Below are 15,145 nucleotides of genomic sequence, written 5' to 3'. Positions count from 1 at the left end.
ACAGGGAATAAATGTTTATCGGCTGATTGAGCTGTGATGACAATCACAGCTGGGAAAGCTGGAAGCGTACACGGGCCCGGAAAAGCTAAAGTGCTTAATGAGATGTCAGATTAGTTTCAATGAAACATCAGAAACATCGCATTAAACGAGCTGAAGTGTCATTAAAGGTTTCAGATAACTGCACAGTGAGCTCACGCTTCACTCACAGGAGGAAGCATGTCAGTGCACGAGGGACGATCAGAGACCCGCGCACGCCGCGGCGTGTTTGTGGGGACATTAGCAGCACATTTGAAATGTTTTCTTCTGTTATTTACCATCAATCAGGGTCAGAGACACCGAGGTGAAGCACTTCCTGCCTGTTTACACACGCACGACCACATCAGAAACAGAGTCAAACACACCTTTGATGAGCGCACACACACACAGGGATCAGCTCTGCATGAGTTTATTCAGATTTCAAAGCAGGAGGAAATGTTTTGAAGCAGCTGTGATCTGCTGTCACAGCATGTAATTACACACACACGAGCCTGTGAGGCGCAGTGTAACGCAGTGAGGCGTCTCTTCACACATTATTCTTCCTTTCACTTATTTGAGTTGAAATGTGAGGAAACGTTGAGGCTTAGCGTGTCAGAGTGAAGCTGTGGAGATGATTTCAGGTAAAAGGTGGGGCGAGCAGGCCGACCTCACCTTTGGTTCGAGGTCCACACACGTCCTGAACCCGAGTCAGCAGCTTACAGTGACAGCATGTCCTCCTGCCTGAACTACAAAACATCTGAGCTAACACTGATAACGCTGCTGCGTGTGAACTGCTGAGAGCTGCACAGACACTTCCTGTTTGCCTTTCCACCTGACGGAGTGCCGCCTTCCTTTCAGGAGCAACAAGAAGTCAGGAAATGAAAGATAAGCATGAAAACACACACACAGACACACACACAGTTCTGTGAGCCTGACACTGTGATGGACAAGTAAGCGCACACAGGTGAGCAGCTGCTCTCCAGGTTAGGGCAGGTTTTAATGGTGACACAGGTCAGAGGTCAGACACAGGTACAGTTTCAACACTTTGACTGCAGGTGGGAGGAAACACAAGAACAGCACACACAGATTCTGAAATTCACATCCAGATCGCTTCAACCACCATCGGCTGATTCTGATCGCTCACAGTAGCTTAGCATGAGTCAGAGTTAAACTAAACATCACTGACAGCCCCCCCCCCCCAACTAAATGATGATCAGGAAGTGCAAAGGTGACACGAAGGTGGCGTATAACGATGTGGACATTTTGGCGAGCTTGTGCGCATCACTCCTCCGTCTCCTCCTCCTCGCTGTAGTCGCTCAGAGGAAACTCACGGCTCTCTGTGTTGTAGCTTTTCCTGTGCATCACACACTCCTGATCAATGATCGCCTGCAACACACACACACACACACACACACACACGATGCAGGAGTGAATACCAATCAATCATCGATCGTGCAGTGAAGGTGTTCCAAAATAATCACGACATTTTTAATAATGCTGTAATTGAATCACAGTTTCAGCTCTGAACATGCAGAGGACAGTCATGCCGAGACACGCTGCCACGTTTGCTGCTCTGCAAAATGTGTTAGTGAAACAAACTGATGCAACATCTGTGACATTCCCGTTCTACAGCCTGTCTGAAAGCATGACAGGAAATCCACGTGCAGAGACAAGGACACACGGGACACATCGTCTCCTGGACGACAATCTGTCAACCTCAGAGGCCAGAAATGCAGTTTGTCTTTTACACACACACACACACACACACACACACACACACACACACACACACAGCTGATGTGTCGGGACCTGCTGCTGCCCTCAGTGTCTTGGAGCTCATCACCCCCTCCACCCCAAACACCTCCTCCTATCCCAGCATCCTCCTCGGATGCATGTCCTCCTTCATCCTCCACCCTCCCTCCTCTCTGACTCTGAGCTGTCCATTTTATCTGGCTCACTCCCAACGAACATCTGAGCATCTTCATCTCGACCACCAGCATCTCCAGACCACCAGGGCCGGTCTCACTGCACTCGTCTCCACCCGCTCCACCCTGCCTGCACTCTCTTCTCCACCCCTGAGCTTTATTTACCATTTTCTCCTCTCGGACAGCAGGGTTACGTAACAGGAAGCAGAGCGGCGCGTACAGGATGTTGATGACCCCGATGAACACCATGAGACAGGGAAAGCCCACGGCCTGGACCAGAGCGCCACCTGTGGATGGCCCTGGAACAACAGGAGGAGATTTTAATATCATCATTGGCTTTTTCCTTTCTGCTGTGCGAATGTGAGTGTGGTACCTATAGCGAAGCCCATGCACAGCGCCACGTCAGCGATGGCGTAGACGCTGCCGTAGACGGAGGCGTGGCGGATATCAACCAGGTAGCCCATAACAGCCATCATGGAGGAGTCCACCATACCTGAAGCACCACAGGACAGGTGAGAGGGTGTCACTGATTTCATGGTTTCAGTAAAAACACTGCAGATATGTGGACCCAACATGCCGTTACACATTTCACACGTCACCTATCGCAAATCCCAGACCGCCGTTTGGTCCAATCAGGCCGTAGATACTGGTGGCAAAGGGAACCTGAAACACACACAGGGAACATCGCAGTTACATCACGCTTAACGCGAGGTGTGCTTCCTGACATGAAGGCTCTATTCATCATGCTGATTGGTTGGATGACAGGAAGTGAGGGTTCTGTTGGCTTTCCCAGAACATGAACATCAGTTTATATCCTGCTTAGATCAGGATCACAGGTGGTTCTCAGGCCTGTTCCAGGTGTACAGGTCAGAGCAGAGGTGATCATTCACACCTGTGATCCATTTAGAACCACTAATTATCCTAACAGGGAGGTCGTTGGGCTGTGGGAGGAAGCTGGTGGATTTGAACTCAGGACCTTCTTAAAGTGAGGTGATGGTGCTAACACTGCAGGGTGGGCTAGTTTGGGCAGCATCCTCATCAGCACAGGTAACCTGGCTAATAAAGTAAAAGTGCGCTCAGGTGTGGATGGTAGAAACTGACTCGTCATCTATGAAAGCTCATGCTGCGTGCACGGTGGAAGAAGAAGAGTTTACAGAGCACCCGATGAGAACATTCAAAGCTTTGAGGCTCTAATATGTAATCTGCTCTTCTCTGCATGCCAGCTTATTTTGGGAAACCAGGTTCCTGGAAGGCTCCCCGGGTTCAGACGGAGCGTCAGGAGGAGCGCCTGCTCCCACTGCTGCACAGAACCACATTAACCAATGATGGACGGATGGGTTACTGTTTGGTGTTTGGGTGGATGAAAGGATCGATGACTGACAGATGATGATGAATCATAGGAAGATGGATAAACAAAGAGATGAGCGAATGATGTCGTACTCACACACAGCAGACTGATGCCAACGATAAACATCCCTAGCATGGAGCACAGCCACCTGGAGACACACAAACAGACATCAGCCTCTTACAGCTGCTGGTTTACCAGAAAGCTTCAGCGTCAGGTCTGAACTGGATCTGAAGAGTTAATCTGCTAATCTGCTGATTTAGCTGCTGGACAGATTCCCAGGAAATGTGGTGTGGACCGAGGGATCTGTCAGCAGGATCTGATCAATGTAAAGCTTAAAAACCGGAGAAGTAAGCTTAATCTCTGAGGTGCTGATCAGCTCCGATATGGTTTTCCTTTGCCTCATTAATCCCTGTGAAACACTTTGAAACGCTCCTCTGAACAGAGCCGGGATAAAGTTTCTTATGATGAAAGTGTTTTATTGGTGCTGACACACGCTCTGCCAGGTCAGCTCTCACTCAGAGTCTGAAGGTGTTTAAGCACCAGGTCTGATACTTCACCCTGTGCAGAGGTTTTACGTCTCTGCAGACAGAGGCTGACCCCTGACCCTGAGAAACCCTCTCCTGTGGTCAGATGCAGAAGTACTCACCGTCCCATCTTATTGGCCAGAACACCAAACAGGTTTGTTCCTATCAGGTAGGACACGCTGGCAGGGAGGAAGGCAATACCTGCAACACAGCACACACCTGTTAGGGTCAACGTATGAGGTGCAGTCATGAAGACCTCAGGCTTGTTCTGCAACTGCTCCTCAAAGTCCTGGTAGCTCCTTTAATGTCTCCAACCAGCGAGTCCTCAACCGGATATTTGCTGTGTGGATGTGAAGGAAGTCACGGAGAGACGGAGCTGAGACAGACTGGTGCTGAGGGAAGATGGTGCTGGTTCTTCGGGCCAGCTCAGGCTGTTTCTCACGAATGACGTCAAAGTCTGCGCTGAACATCTCACACCGGGGGCGACTTCACGGAGAACGACCTCAATGACCGCAGAACACACTGAGGAGCACGCTCGGTGTGGCCTTCATGTTGGAAACTGTAATAGATGAAGGCGAGGGGCGCGGTCCTCCATGACTCCTGGGTCACCTTCAGAAAACCTCATTTTTGCGCTTCTGTGGTGAAGTCAGAGCAGAAACAGCCGGGCTGGACGTCCAGTTAAAAGCGTCTGCAGCCCGGCCGACCCTCACAGTGACCCGAGCTGTTACCCACCATCAGAATCAACTGTGACAGCAGCAGCTCGGGGAAAAGCGTTACAGTGTCGGCACAAACAGACCCGAGCAGAAAAACGTACCCAGCTGCCATTTCGGGGAGCACATCGTCTGCATCATCCAGATGGGCAGAGTGGGCTCCAGGATGGCCACGCCCATGTTGGCGAAGCACAGAGACCCTGCAGACGCACACAGAGATTTACACGAGTCACAACATGATCAGGACTTTTCACACCTGCTGCTGCTCCTTCATGCTCAGACGTGGAGCAGAAACAAATATTAATGTGAACATTTGCTCGGACAGATTTACCTGCAGACGTTCAGTTTTTACTAAACAAAACTGCGGTTCATGAAGTCGCCTCACCTGCACTGACGAGGATGTACGGATCCTTCAGCAGGGTGAGTAACGGCGTTCCCTCCACACTCTGAAACCATAAAACCACGAGCTGAAGCTGGACAACATGCAGAACCAACGAGAACCCAAAACAGCTGCGATTCAAACAGGCACAGAAGAACCGTCGGCTCTTTAAACAGATGTTTTTGATCCGTATAATATCTTCAGATTAGCTCAGAAACCGGCCGACGTGTTTTATTTTGAAAAATTTAAGTCACTGAAAATTTTAATCAGTGGAAAATTTCTTAATGTTTGTCAGATTTCATCACAAAGTTTTTGTTTCATTTGTTTCTGGGTTTTTTGGGGTTTTTTTTTCCAGTTTTTGCCTTTTATTTGTTTCAGTTTTGAAATAAAAACGTGACACTGAAACCAGGAAAAAGTCAAACATGTTTATGTCTGATGTTCAGTCATTCAGATAAGGAAATCCCAAAACATTGATTCTGTTCTTCTGGATGTAACGCTACATCCAGATGAACAGAATCAAAAAATTTCTACTCTCCTTATAATTTCAGAACATCTAGGTTAACGTGCATGAAACATGTTGATCTAGAAGAGTTCAGTTCTTTTTTGCAGGCTGCTGTGAAACATTTATTTTCCTCCTTTTACTTTTTCCCCACTGGTTCCAGAAGTTTTCCCCAATTTTCTCCACTTTTGGCTCAAACTTTGACAGTTTTTTAATGGTTCCCAGCTTACTCTGTTTCTGTGATTCCTTCTTCCTGATGGCGCTGTTAGGAGGAACACATCGTTACACTGACTCATCATCTGATAATGAAGCTCTGAATTATTTCAATCAATAATAAGATGTTAAAGTTTGATTATTTTAATGCTTCCAACGAAATGTGTCTCATATTTACATTTAACCTTCCCGATTGAACAATGGGACATTCGACAGATGAGAGGATTTCAAAGTGGACTCACCCCAGGAGAGATCTTTGAAGGCTGCAGGATGCACAACTGCAACGCTACAACACACACACACAAAATCTGGAGTGATGCTGGCGACCTTGTTTGGTCTAAACAAAGCCGTGGTCACCGTGACGTCAGCCGGACGTTTGTGAACTTTGTGAACTGCAGCTCATCATCTTGTTTACTTCAATTTGGTCTCGAATGGGATCATATTTTATGAAAAGGGCACCACGCTGTGTTTAATGTGTTTGATTAAATGTGCTGAAAAAGCTGCAGTTCCTCTAACGGCCACACGAGGGCGGCTCCGGTAAATCAGGATGACGGCGGCATTAAAACAACAAAAAAAAGCTAAACGTGCTGACGCCACAGGGGCTCCACCCATCATCATCATCATCATCCTGCATTAGGACCAGCCTCGTCTCCAGGTTTACCTCCATCGAACACAGCCAGGAAGGCCAGGATCAGGAAGGGGGCGCTCTTCCCCACAAAGTCATACATCACGCTGCCGAAAGGCGCTCCGACTGAAACACAACACACAAACTATATGAAGAGCTAAAACAACAGCATCATGTAAACCTGACAAATCAACATTCAGTGAACATCCAGTTCACTTGTGCAGTAGTGACACTTGGCTGTGGACCAATCAGCTGCGCCCAGACCCTTTGGGGAAGCAGTTAGTTTATGGCGTGAACGTGATGCAACCTGGATCAGACACAGGTACCAGGTGTATGCTGCAAGTCTGAGCTAAGCTGCTTCCTGTAGCCAGGTGTGCTTCATATTCTGGGAGCGTGGACAAACAGCGAGCTGTGAAACTAAACTCTCCAGGTGGGCGACTCGTTCATACACCACTTCTGTCGCCGTGGCCAATCAGCAGACTGAACGTTCTCGCGTGGTTTGTAGCGACACTTTTTTTGAGTTTGTGACTCACTCAGGACTCCCATAGCCAGTCCTCCCAGTGCCACGCCCATCGCGATGCCTCTCTCCTCATCATCCGTGTACACGCTGGCCAGCATGCCCAGACCTGCATGACACGAAGACATGATGTCATCATCATCCAGCACCTGAACACGAACACATCTGTTCACACCTTTAGATCAGGGAGAACTCTCCGGCGCCAAGGCCACATTTAACAGTTTAGTCACATGACCGCAAGAGGTTGCTTCACCTAACGTATGTGTGAGAGTACAGGTGTATGTACAGGTGAGAGTACAGGTGAGAGTACAGGTGTATGTACAGGTGAGAGTACAGGTGAGAGTACAGGTGTATGTACAGGTGAGAGTACAGGTGTATGTACAGGTGAGAGTACAGGTGAGAGTACAGGTGTATGTACAGGTGAGAGTACAGGTGAGAGTACAGGTGTATGTACAGGCGAGAGTACAGGTGTATGTACAGGTGAGAGTACAGGTGAGAGTACAGGTGTATGTACAGGCGAGAGTACAGGTGAGAGTACAGGTGTATGTACAGGTGTGAGTACAGGTGAGAGTACAGGTGAGAGTACAGGTGCTGTTAAACACTGTCTGCTGCTTCAGGTGTTCTGTGCCGACCTGCCACTGAGGAGAAGGACGAGCCGATTCCCTGCAGAGAGCGAGCGACGAACAGCAGAGCGTACGTCCCTGAGAAGGCAAACACTGACAGAGACACACAGGATCACACACTTCAGAGAAAACACACCTGTGTGTGTGTCTGTGTGTGTGTGTGTGTGTGTGTGTGTGTAACAACTTACTGATGGTTGACACAAACATGATGATGAAACCAGCAAACATGGGGATGTGATACCCGATCCTGCAGACAGAAAAACATTCTTCAGTTTCAGAACAAGAAGGTTCAGCCTGTCTGCATGTTCTCTTTCAATACTACTATTACTGCTAATAATAATATTACCTGTTTGTCAGTGGACCAACGAAGGGGTTGACGAGCAGCTGGATGATAGCTTTAGAAGCAAACAACAAACCAACTCGAACATTTTCTTCTTCCAGAAACAAACTGTCCTGAAGACAGGAAGAGCTCTAAGGAAAGGAAATGTGTGAAACAAGCCAAAACAAGGAAGTGAAATAACGTTTAGAGAGAAGTGAGGAAATGGGCAGAGAGAGCAAGGTGATTAATCACAGAGAGGAGGAGACAAAAGAAAGGAAACGAGAAAACAAAATAAGGAAAGAGAAAGGAAACAGAGGGGAACAGTAGGAACCAGAGCTGATTGATTATTGATCATGAAGTGATGGGCTGGTCAGGTACCGGTGGTCTCCACCTACTTCGGTCTCGTTGCCCTGCACATCCGCGGTCACTGAGGTCCGGTCCGCCGGTTCGGTGCCAGCGCTCGCGTCAGTCAGGCTGAAGGTCGAGTTATCAAACAGGGACACCAGAGCCGATAGGGTCGGCCCTGTAACCTGGACCGGTGCACCGGTACTGGGCCGAGGCAGGTGGAGGCGCTGGGAGGTCCGTCTGGAGGTCTGGAGGCTGAAGGCAGAGGAGGGGGGCTGTGAGGGTGCAGTGCCCAAACGTGATGCATCGAGGCCGCGCAGAGGGAGCAGGGAGGGCTGGGCGGTCTGGGGCTCTGGACTCGGATGCTCGATGGCGTAGAGGAATGTTGGGATGATCGGTACTACAGGACGGAGACAGATCATTCAGAGCAGGCAGTAACTGTAATCAGTAACAACAACAATATGTGGTCCTCCATCTGAGACAGCTCCTACTGGATGTTTAATTATTTAAAGCTGTGCAGACAAAACATGAGAGGATGAAAGAGCACAGAAGAAGAAGAAGATTCAATCTGAGCGGAGACAAAAGGAGAGCAGATACAAGCCCACTGTAAAGGTCCAGGTCAGGAGGTGGTGTGTGTGTGTGTGTGTGTGTGTGTGTGTGTGTGTGTGTGTGTGTGTGTGTGTGTGTGTGTGTGTGTGTGTGTGTGTGTGTGTGTCCTCTGCAGAGTCTAACAGCTAACGACGGCGTCGACCTCGAGGTTTCCGGCTGCGTCACAGATCGGCTCAGACGCTGCACGGCCAAAAGTATGTGGACAGATTATTATTCAGACTGCAGCTCCAACCTTTGAGTTCTTCTTTCAGGGATTTTAGAAGTGTTACTGTCCTCTCTTATTCTCTTAGCTGCACACCTTCCCTGAAAATCCTCAGTGTGACGGTAATCAGTCACGCCTGTCCACCCATACCTGCATAAACAGATCTGCCCGAGAATCTTTTTGTTTTTACTTTCTCTTCACTGTTGAAGGAGTCCAGCTGTGACAAAGTGGGTGAGAAGACCATTTGTCCATATTCTTAGTTAACATTCTTGTTTTGATTGAACCATATTTCACATGTCGTCTGCAATAGGCAAACATCTACGATCCCGGGTTTGTTTATGTTTTGCACTTTTACAGATTATATAATATAACATCTTGGTTTAAATCAATCCCTATAAGTTTGTTAAGTTAACATGTTCTTTATTTCAACTGTTAATTTGTATTGTTTAAACTCACCTTACCTACCTGTCTTCCAGAAACAAAAAGAGGAAATGTAGTTTTACTTCCTGCTTTATAGCTTCTGGGTTCATCTGAGGTCACAGGAAGAGACCAAGTGCAGAAGAGGAAGAACTCTTATAATTTAATAAAGTTGATTTTAGAGGGTTTATGGAGAAATAGATTTATTGAATATGTATTGATTACACCACAGAGTTTATGTTGCCAGTAAAGAGGAGTAGTAGCGGTTTGAATATAATCATGTTCATCTTACCTACTGAGTGAAATAGTCCAGAGGAGAACTTGTTTGGTTAAGTGGACGATTTAAGCAGAAGAACTCGGGTGTTTGAGGAGAAAGGTTCAGGTCAGTGTAGCTGTGAGCAGTTTGACCTTAATTTCTGTTGATTTAAGTTCAGTTATGTTTATTTGAACTGAGTTAATTATAGAGTCTTTTTTATTTCTTTGTAAATATTGTTTGCGTCACAAAATGGTGAATAAATCACTTGCTACACTGGACAGCATCAGTCTCCTGCACTTCTTTGACCACTTAAGTCAAGTCCTACCACACCAGCGATCGTTGCACACAAATCTGTGACTAAACTGCAGGAACAATGACATTTGAAGACAGTTTTTATGAAGATAGTTCAGCGAAATGTAAACAAAGACAGGCTAAACACAGGGCTGGAGTTCGATCTATACTCGATCTATAAGAGTTCCCGTGGTGTGGTATAAAGAGATTTTTCACAATCTGGTATTTGGTCTTTGTGATGCGTCGTTTCGTGGAGTGTGCGCCGGTTACTCACCGACCACAGTGAGCAGCATGTTGTCGAGCAGCAGGGCGACACAAACCACCACCAGGACGAGTCTGGGTGAGCCTCGACTCTGATGGAGCAACGCCATGTCTGCAAAGACACACGCCGGTCATCCGTCAGTCTCCTCAAGATCAACCAAAACCACCGTTCATAAAACATGTAGCTCCACCAAATTAAGACAAACATGCACCCGAGTCAAACTCCAAAGTAAGAAAAAGCAAACATGACTCAAACCAACTCATTTAAATATTTACGAAAAGCTTTATTTACAGACGATAACTGTGCGTTTAGTCGAGTATTGTCCAGAGTCCGGAGAACAGCTGTTTTTCTCAGTCGTTATGCAAACACATGTTTCTGCAGCGAGACCTGAAGGACCTGAAGCAATAAGAGCAGCTGCACAGAGACTGGGAGCTGCTTCATATCACATTTAATCTTTAATAAAACAGCAGAACCTGCTGTTATTATCAGCCTGAGCCTGCAGACCACAGACGTGGAGGTTTGTCTGCACTGTCGGGATCTGTGCAGCTTGAACATCAACAGCCTGTCAGTCCTCTCCATTTAACTAATCTAATGTGCCAATTATATGAAGGTACCTACTAAAACATGAGGCAGCTCCATACTGCTTTACTCATTATCCTAATAAGCAGAAGCTCTCAGGTTTGATCCCGGGACACAAATCCCTCTGGGGCTACAACAGGAAGTTCATCTGCCAAGTCACACATGAAGCGCCTGTTGTGGTGACGAGATGAAAGAAACTTTTATCTACTAACAAGTGTACTCTTTCCTCTGTGAGCAGTACAGTCCTTAATGAGAGTCTTTTAAAATACGCTACACATAAAACACAGCTTGACACCAAAGTATAGCATCTTCAACAAGCTGTCAAACCTTTACACCAACAGGACCAAAACTGTTAACCCACAGAGCAAGCACAAAGCAGGAACTCCAGCAACACTTAAGGGAAGATGAACAACTTTAACAATTGACCAACGGGTTTCGGCTTGTGACCTTCATCAGGGTCATAGTACAACATTGTAAAAACATGCTTAAATACAAGACAGGAAACAGAAAAAGATTCAAAATAACCAATCAAAACTTCATAGATCAGCTGACATATAACAGGTAGGTATTGGTTAATTGGTTAAGTCACCCAAGTAAATACTGGACTAGATCATTAATGATGAGGACGGGGGGGAGGAGACATAACCCCCACCTATCTCAAAATAACACATGCGTGAAATACACAAGAATACTATGAATATACAAAACAAAAATGGACAAAGGGCAGTGTTTAATAATAAAAGGAGGTTGGTCCAGCAGATGAATTAAAAACAAGAGGATATCATCACATGGGAACACATTAGTTAAAAGGTCCTAATTTATGTCTCTAAAATGTAAAATCTCTAAAATGTAGACTTAAGATGCGATGTCTAGAATGCTACTCCTTCTTTGGCTGAAAAAATAAATAAAATTAACATTAAATTAAATAAACATTACTCATGCAAGAATAATTTAACTGATAAAATTAGAATAAAAACATAAAAAATAAATCCTCTCCATGCACCTTGAAAGTAGGTGAAGTTGTGCCAGAAATTTTTGCTGTGATTTATCTTCTTCTGGTTCTGAGACACACTCACCATGAAGCAACAACATACGGCACGTCCCACTCGACCACAAGAGACGATGACATTCAAGGAGCATCAGCCTTCTGTGGCTTCAATCCCATAGACCAGGGGTAGGCAACTCCAGGCCTCGAGGGCCGGTGTCCTGCAGGTTTTAGATGTGTCCTTGATCAAACACAGCTGATTGAAATGGCTAAATGACCTCCTCAACATGTCTTGCAGTTCTCCAGAGGTCTGATAATGAACTAATCATTTGATTCAGGTGTGTTGACCCAGGGTGAGATCTAAAACCTGCAGGACACCGGCACTCGAGGCCTGGCGTTGCCTACCCCTGCCATAGACGTTTTGAGGAATTCTTCACTCTTTGAACAAGACACCAATCAGGAGGCAGCAGATCACCTGAGGAAGTTCTACTCTGGAGCAAATGGCATGCTATCTCCTTATCAGACTACATCGGGAAAGAAATGATCCCAAGAGGACTACGTATTCTCAAGCCGCCATCTTTTGGTAAAGACAATCCAGCTTTCACTACTGCATGGAATAGTGTCCTCAACAAATGCTCCTGTGCGTTGATGGCTATTACTATTAGGTAATATTACAGGCTGAACAGCACCTCGAGGTGTTGGCAAGAGACAATAATGATGTGCTGAAACAAATGGAGGAAACTGATCTCAGACTAAAGGAATATGAAGATGAAATAAAGGACCTCAAGAGAACCAAATTCCTAAGAGATGAGAGAGACTAGAGAAAGTGATTTATATACCCGTGGTCCAAAGATACCCATAACGTAACTACCAGTGCTGCCACGATCACTGAACCATGCCAAACACAACAAAAAGTTTGGTTTAAGAAAACACATCCAAGACCAAGACTTCCTTCAACTACCACAAATAAGAAAAAGCCACGGCACAAATTACCCTACCAGTCAAAATATCCTTTTTTGGACCAAACAGAGTTCCCCCCTTGGAACCAGGGCTGGACTGGCCATCGGGCATACCGGGCATTTGCCCGGGGCCGCTCGTGATTTTTCGTTTTTATGGGCCGATGGGGTTTTATTTCTTATAAATGAAAGGTGGTGGATTGGCCAGTCGGTCATGATCGACTATGGGCTGGACCAATTACAGCCGAGGAGGTCGAACTTTAATATTGACGTGAAAAGGAACGCGATTTGTCCCGTACTTCTTCAGCTAGAAAGTTGCTACTTCAATCATGAAACTGATCAATGATCAGCTGATCGTCTCTCTTGTTTGTTTATCGCCCACTTTGCGCCAGAAAGAGGAAACCAGTGGATGTCGCGCTAAACAACAGCAGCACGTTTAAGCTTGATCAGCTGTTGTTAGAATTTATTTAATATTACTTTCTAGTATCAGCTGATGTTTGCTGGAGCCACAGCTGTAAAGCTGCTGGTCATGATGTCGGTTTGGATATGTGGTGAGAGGGAAACATGAAGATGAAACCAGGAGATGTCCTTACTGAATCATTAGAGCTGAACAGGTGATGGAGAAACAGGTTTACCTTTTAGGTGACATGAATGAGTTGAAGGGAAGTTATGAACTGTTTCTGAGAGACTAATAACACCAGGATCCTTTTCTAAGTAGCTGACAGCTGGTAACTGTGCAGGGGCGGGTCTAGCAAAGTTTTACCAGGGGGGCAGGTAGGGCATTAACAGGGAGAGGGGGGCACAAAGAAACACTTTTCTTTCTTATTCTCATTTAAAATGTCTCGCTTTTAACAAATAATTATCTGAGTCTTACAACCAAAGTTTGTATCTGATGTAAAATGTATAGAAATCCATTATTGTATTCAGTAAATATTAAGTCTAGTATATATCCTAGTAAGTTATAGTAATCTTTCCTTTGGGAACGTACCATCTGTGCAGTCTGCAATTCTGTTGAAGAAAGATGTTGAATCTATTTAATTACTGGAGAAAAATGATAGATTTCTCTGCATTTGTTTTATAAGTGCATTAAATTAAAATCAGTTTTGTTAGTTAAGCATCTTGAGGCAGAGGGTGGGGGAGCGGTTCCCTATTTTTTTTCTTTTCTTTTTTTGCTGGGAGTTGGCAACCCTATCAGCGAGGTATATGTAATTATAAATTAGGTTGTTTTATATTTTTGCTAAGTACTGTTTAGAATAGCAGAATAGGGAGGACGGTGAGGTTTAAGTTTATTATAAAGGCTTTATGACTTTTCCTAAAATGCTGATTTTTCGTCCCAGTCCAGCCCTGCTTGGAACCTCCATCCAGGAGCGGCCCCAATGCAAACGCACACGGCGGGGGAAAAGGAAAAGACTCACTGAACCGTCCATGGACCCAATCCCAATTCCGGGGACAAAGTCAGCTGTTGTCGACTTGAGTACCACTGCTTTGACCCCTGCTCAGCTATCAGTGCTTGAACTTGGTCTTTCTTTTGTACCAACTCCGTCTGTAAGTCAATTTGAACTCTTTTTAGATTTACAAAATTTTTTAGAGATGTTAGACGCAAAGAATTTTTTATGAATAATGAATCTTCCCACAATACTATACACAAAAGTGCCTTTTATATTAAAAGCAACTTTTGTCCTCCTAAGAACAGAGACCATCTGATAGATACATACTGTAGACTCACAGAACTAGAACTCAAAAAACATATTAAATGTTTTCTTTTCTTCACACAACCTAGCAGATGACCAACAGAAAGCACTGGCAGAACTGGAACAGAATAAATCCATTGTCATCAAATCCGCTGACAAAGGAGGCGCCGTTGTCATAATGGACAAAATTCAATATGAAAATGAAATCTTAAGACAACTAGCAAATCAAACTTTCTACAAAAAACTTAAATCTGACCCCACAAAAGAATACTTTAAAGCAGCGGTCCCCAACCTTTTTTGCGCCACGGACCGGTTTATGCCCGACAATATTTTCACGGACCGGCCTTTAAGGTGTCGCGGATAAAAACAACAAAATAAAACTAGTACCAGTACTGAAAAAAAGAAAATTTATTCATAACACACGTGAAAAGACCCAGGAAAACCGAGTAAACGATAAAAATGATAACAAAATAACGCTGAAAACGGATAAAAACCCTGAAAACTATACATTTCACACCTGAGCCTCAACTCTCGCGGCCCGGTACCAAACAACTCACGGACCGGTACCGGTCCGAGGCCCGGGGGTTGGGGACCGCTGCTTTAAAGAACTGCAACTGATACTTGAAGAGGGTTTGACCCAAGGGGACATTTCCCTGAAGGAGAAAACATTTTTACTTAATGAACAACCCTTAAGGGCTTTCTTATACACATTACCAAAAATTCATAAGAACTTCAGATCTCTGGCACTGCAATGGGAACCAAAATGGCCCCCAGTTTTGCCTGCCTTTTTGTTGGTCATCTGGAAGAACAAATTCTATATAATCACCAAAATAACCCTTATTTACCATTCATTGT

General features: G+C 45.4%; 1 protein-coding gene across 1 annotated transcript; it reads right to left on the bottom strand.

Annotated features, from left to right (window-relative positions):
• Positions 1–677: 677 nt before the first annotated feature.
• On the bottom strand, positions 678–10,188 carry slc18a1 (solute carrier family 18 member A1). Its single transcript, XM_084947379.1, has 16 exons — positions 10,092–10,188; positions 8,093–8,442; positions 7,725–7,849; positions 7,567–7,625; positions 7,388–7,471; positions 6,772–6,864; positions 6,275–6,364; positions 5,856–5,899; positions 4,908–4,968; positions 4,627–4,722; positions 3,935–4,013; positions 3,385–3,436; positions 2,540–2,603; positions 2,314–2,433; positions 2,106–2,239; positions 678–1,401 (listed from the first exon to the last, which is right to left on the bottom strand). Exons 1-16 carry the CDS (start codon positions 10,186–10,188, stop codon positions 1,297–1,299), a joined length of 1,653 nt encoding a protein of 550 aa, XP_084803505.1. The 3' UTR covers positions 678–1,296.
• Between the last annotated feature and the right edge of the window lie 4,957 nt (positions 10,189–15,145).

The sequence above is a fragment of the Perissodus microlepis genome, chromosome 12 (assembly GCF_051167445.1).
Source record: "Perissodus microlepis isolate ML-2025 ecotype Zambia chromosome 12, ASM5116744v1, whole genome shotgun sequence".
Taxonomy (NCBI): domain Eukaryota; kingdom Metazoa; phylum Chordata; class Actinopteri; order Cichliformes; family Cichlidae; genus Perissodus; species Perissodus microlepis.
Note: the sequence above shows the minus strand (reverse complement) of the source record. Positions and strands in the feature narration are given on the sequence as shown.

Coding starts and splice junctions, on each gene's coding strand:
- slc18a1 (XM_084947379.1), bottom strand. CDS start 10,188: ATGGCGTTGCTCCATCAGAGTCGAGGCTCACCCAGACTCGTCCTGGTG. Junction 7,626..7,724: donor GTTGGTCCACTGACAAACAG/GTAATATTATTA, acceptor TTCTGTCTGCAG/GATCGGGTATCACATCCCCA. Junction 4,969..5,855: donor CTTCAAAGATCTCTCCTGGG/GTGAGTCCACTT, acceptor TTATGGTTTCAG/AGTGTGGAGGGAACGCCGTT.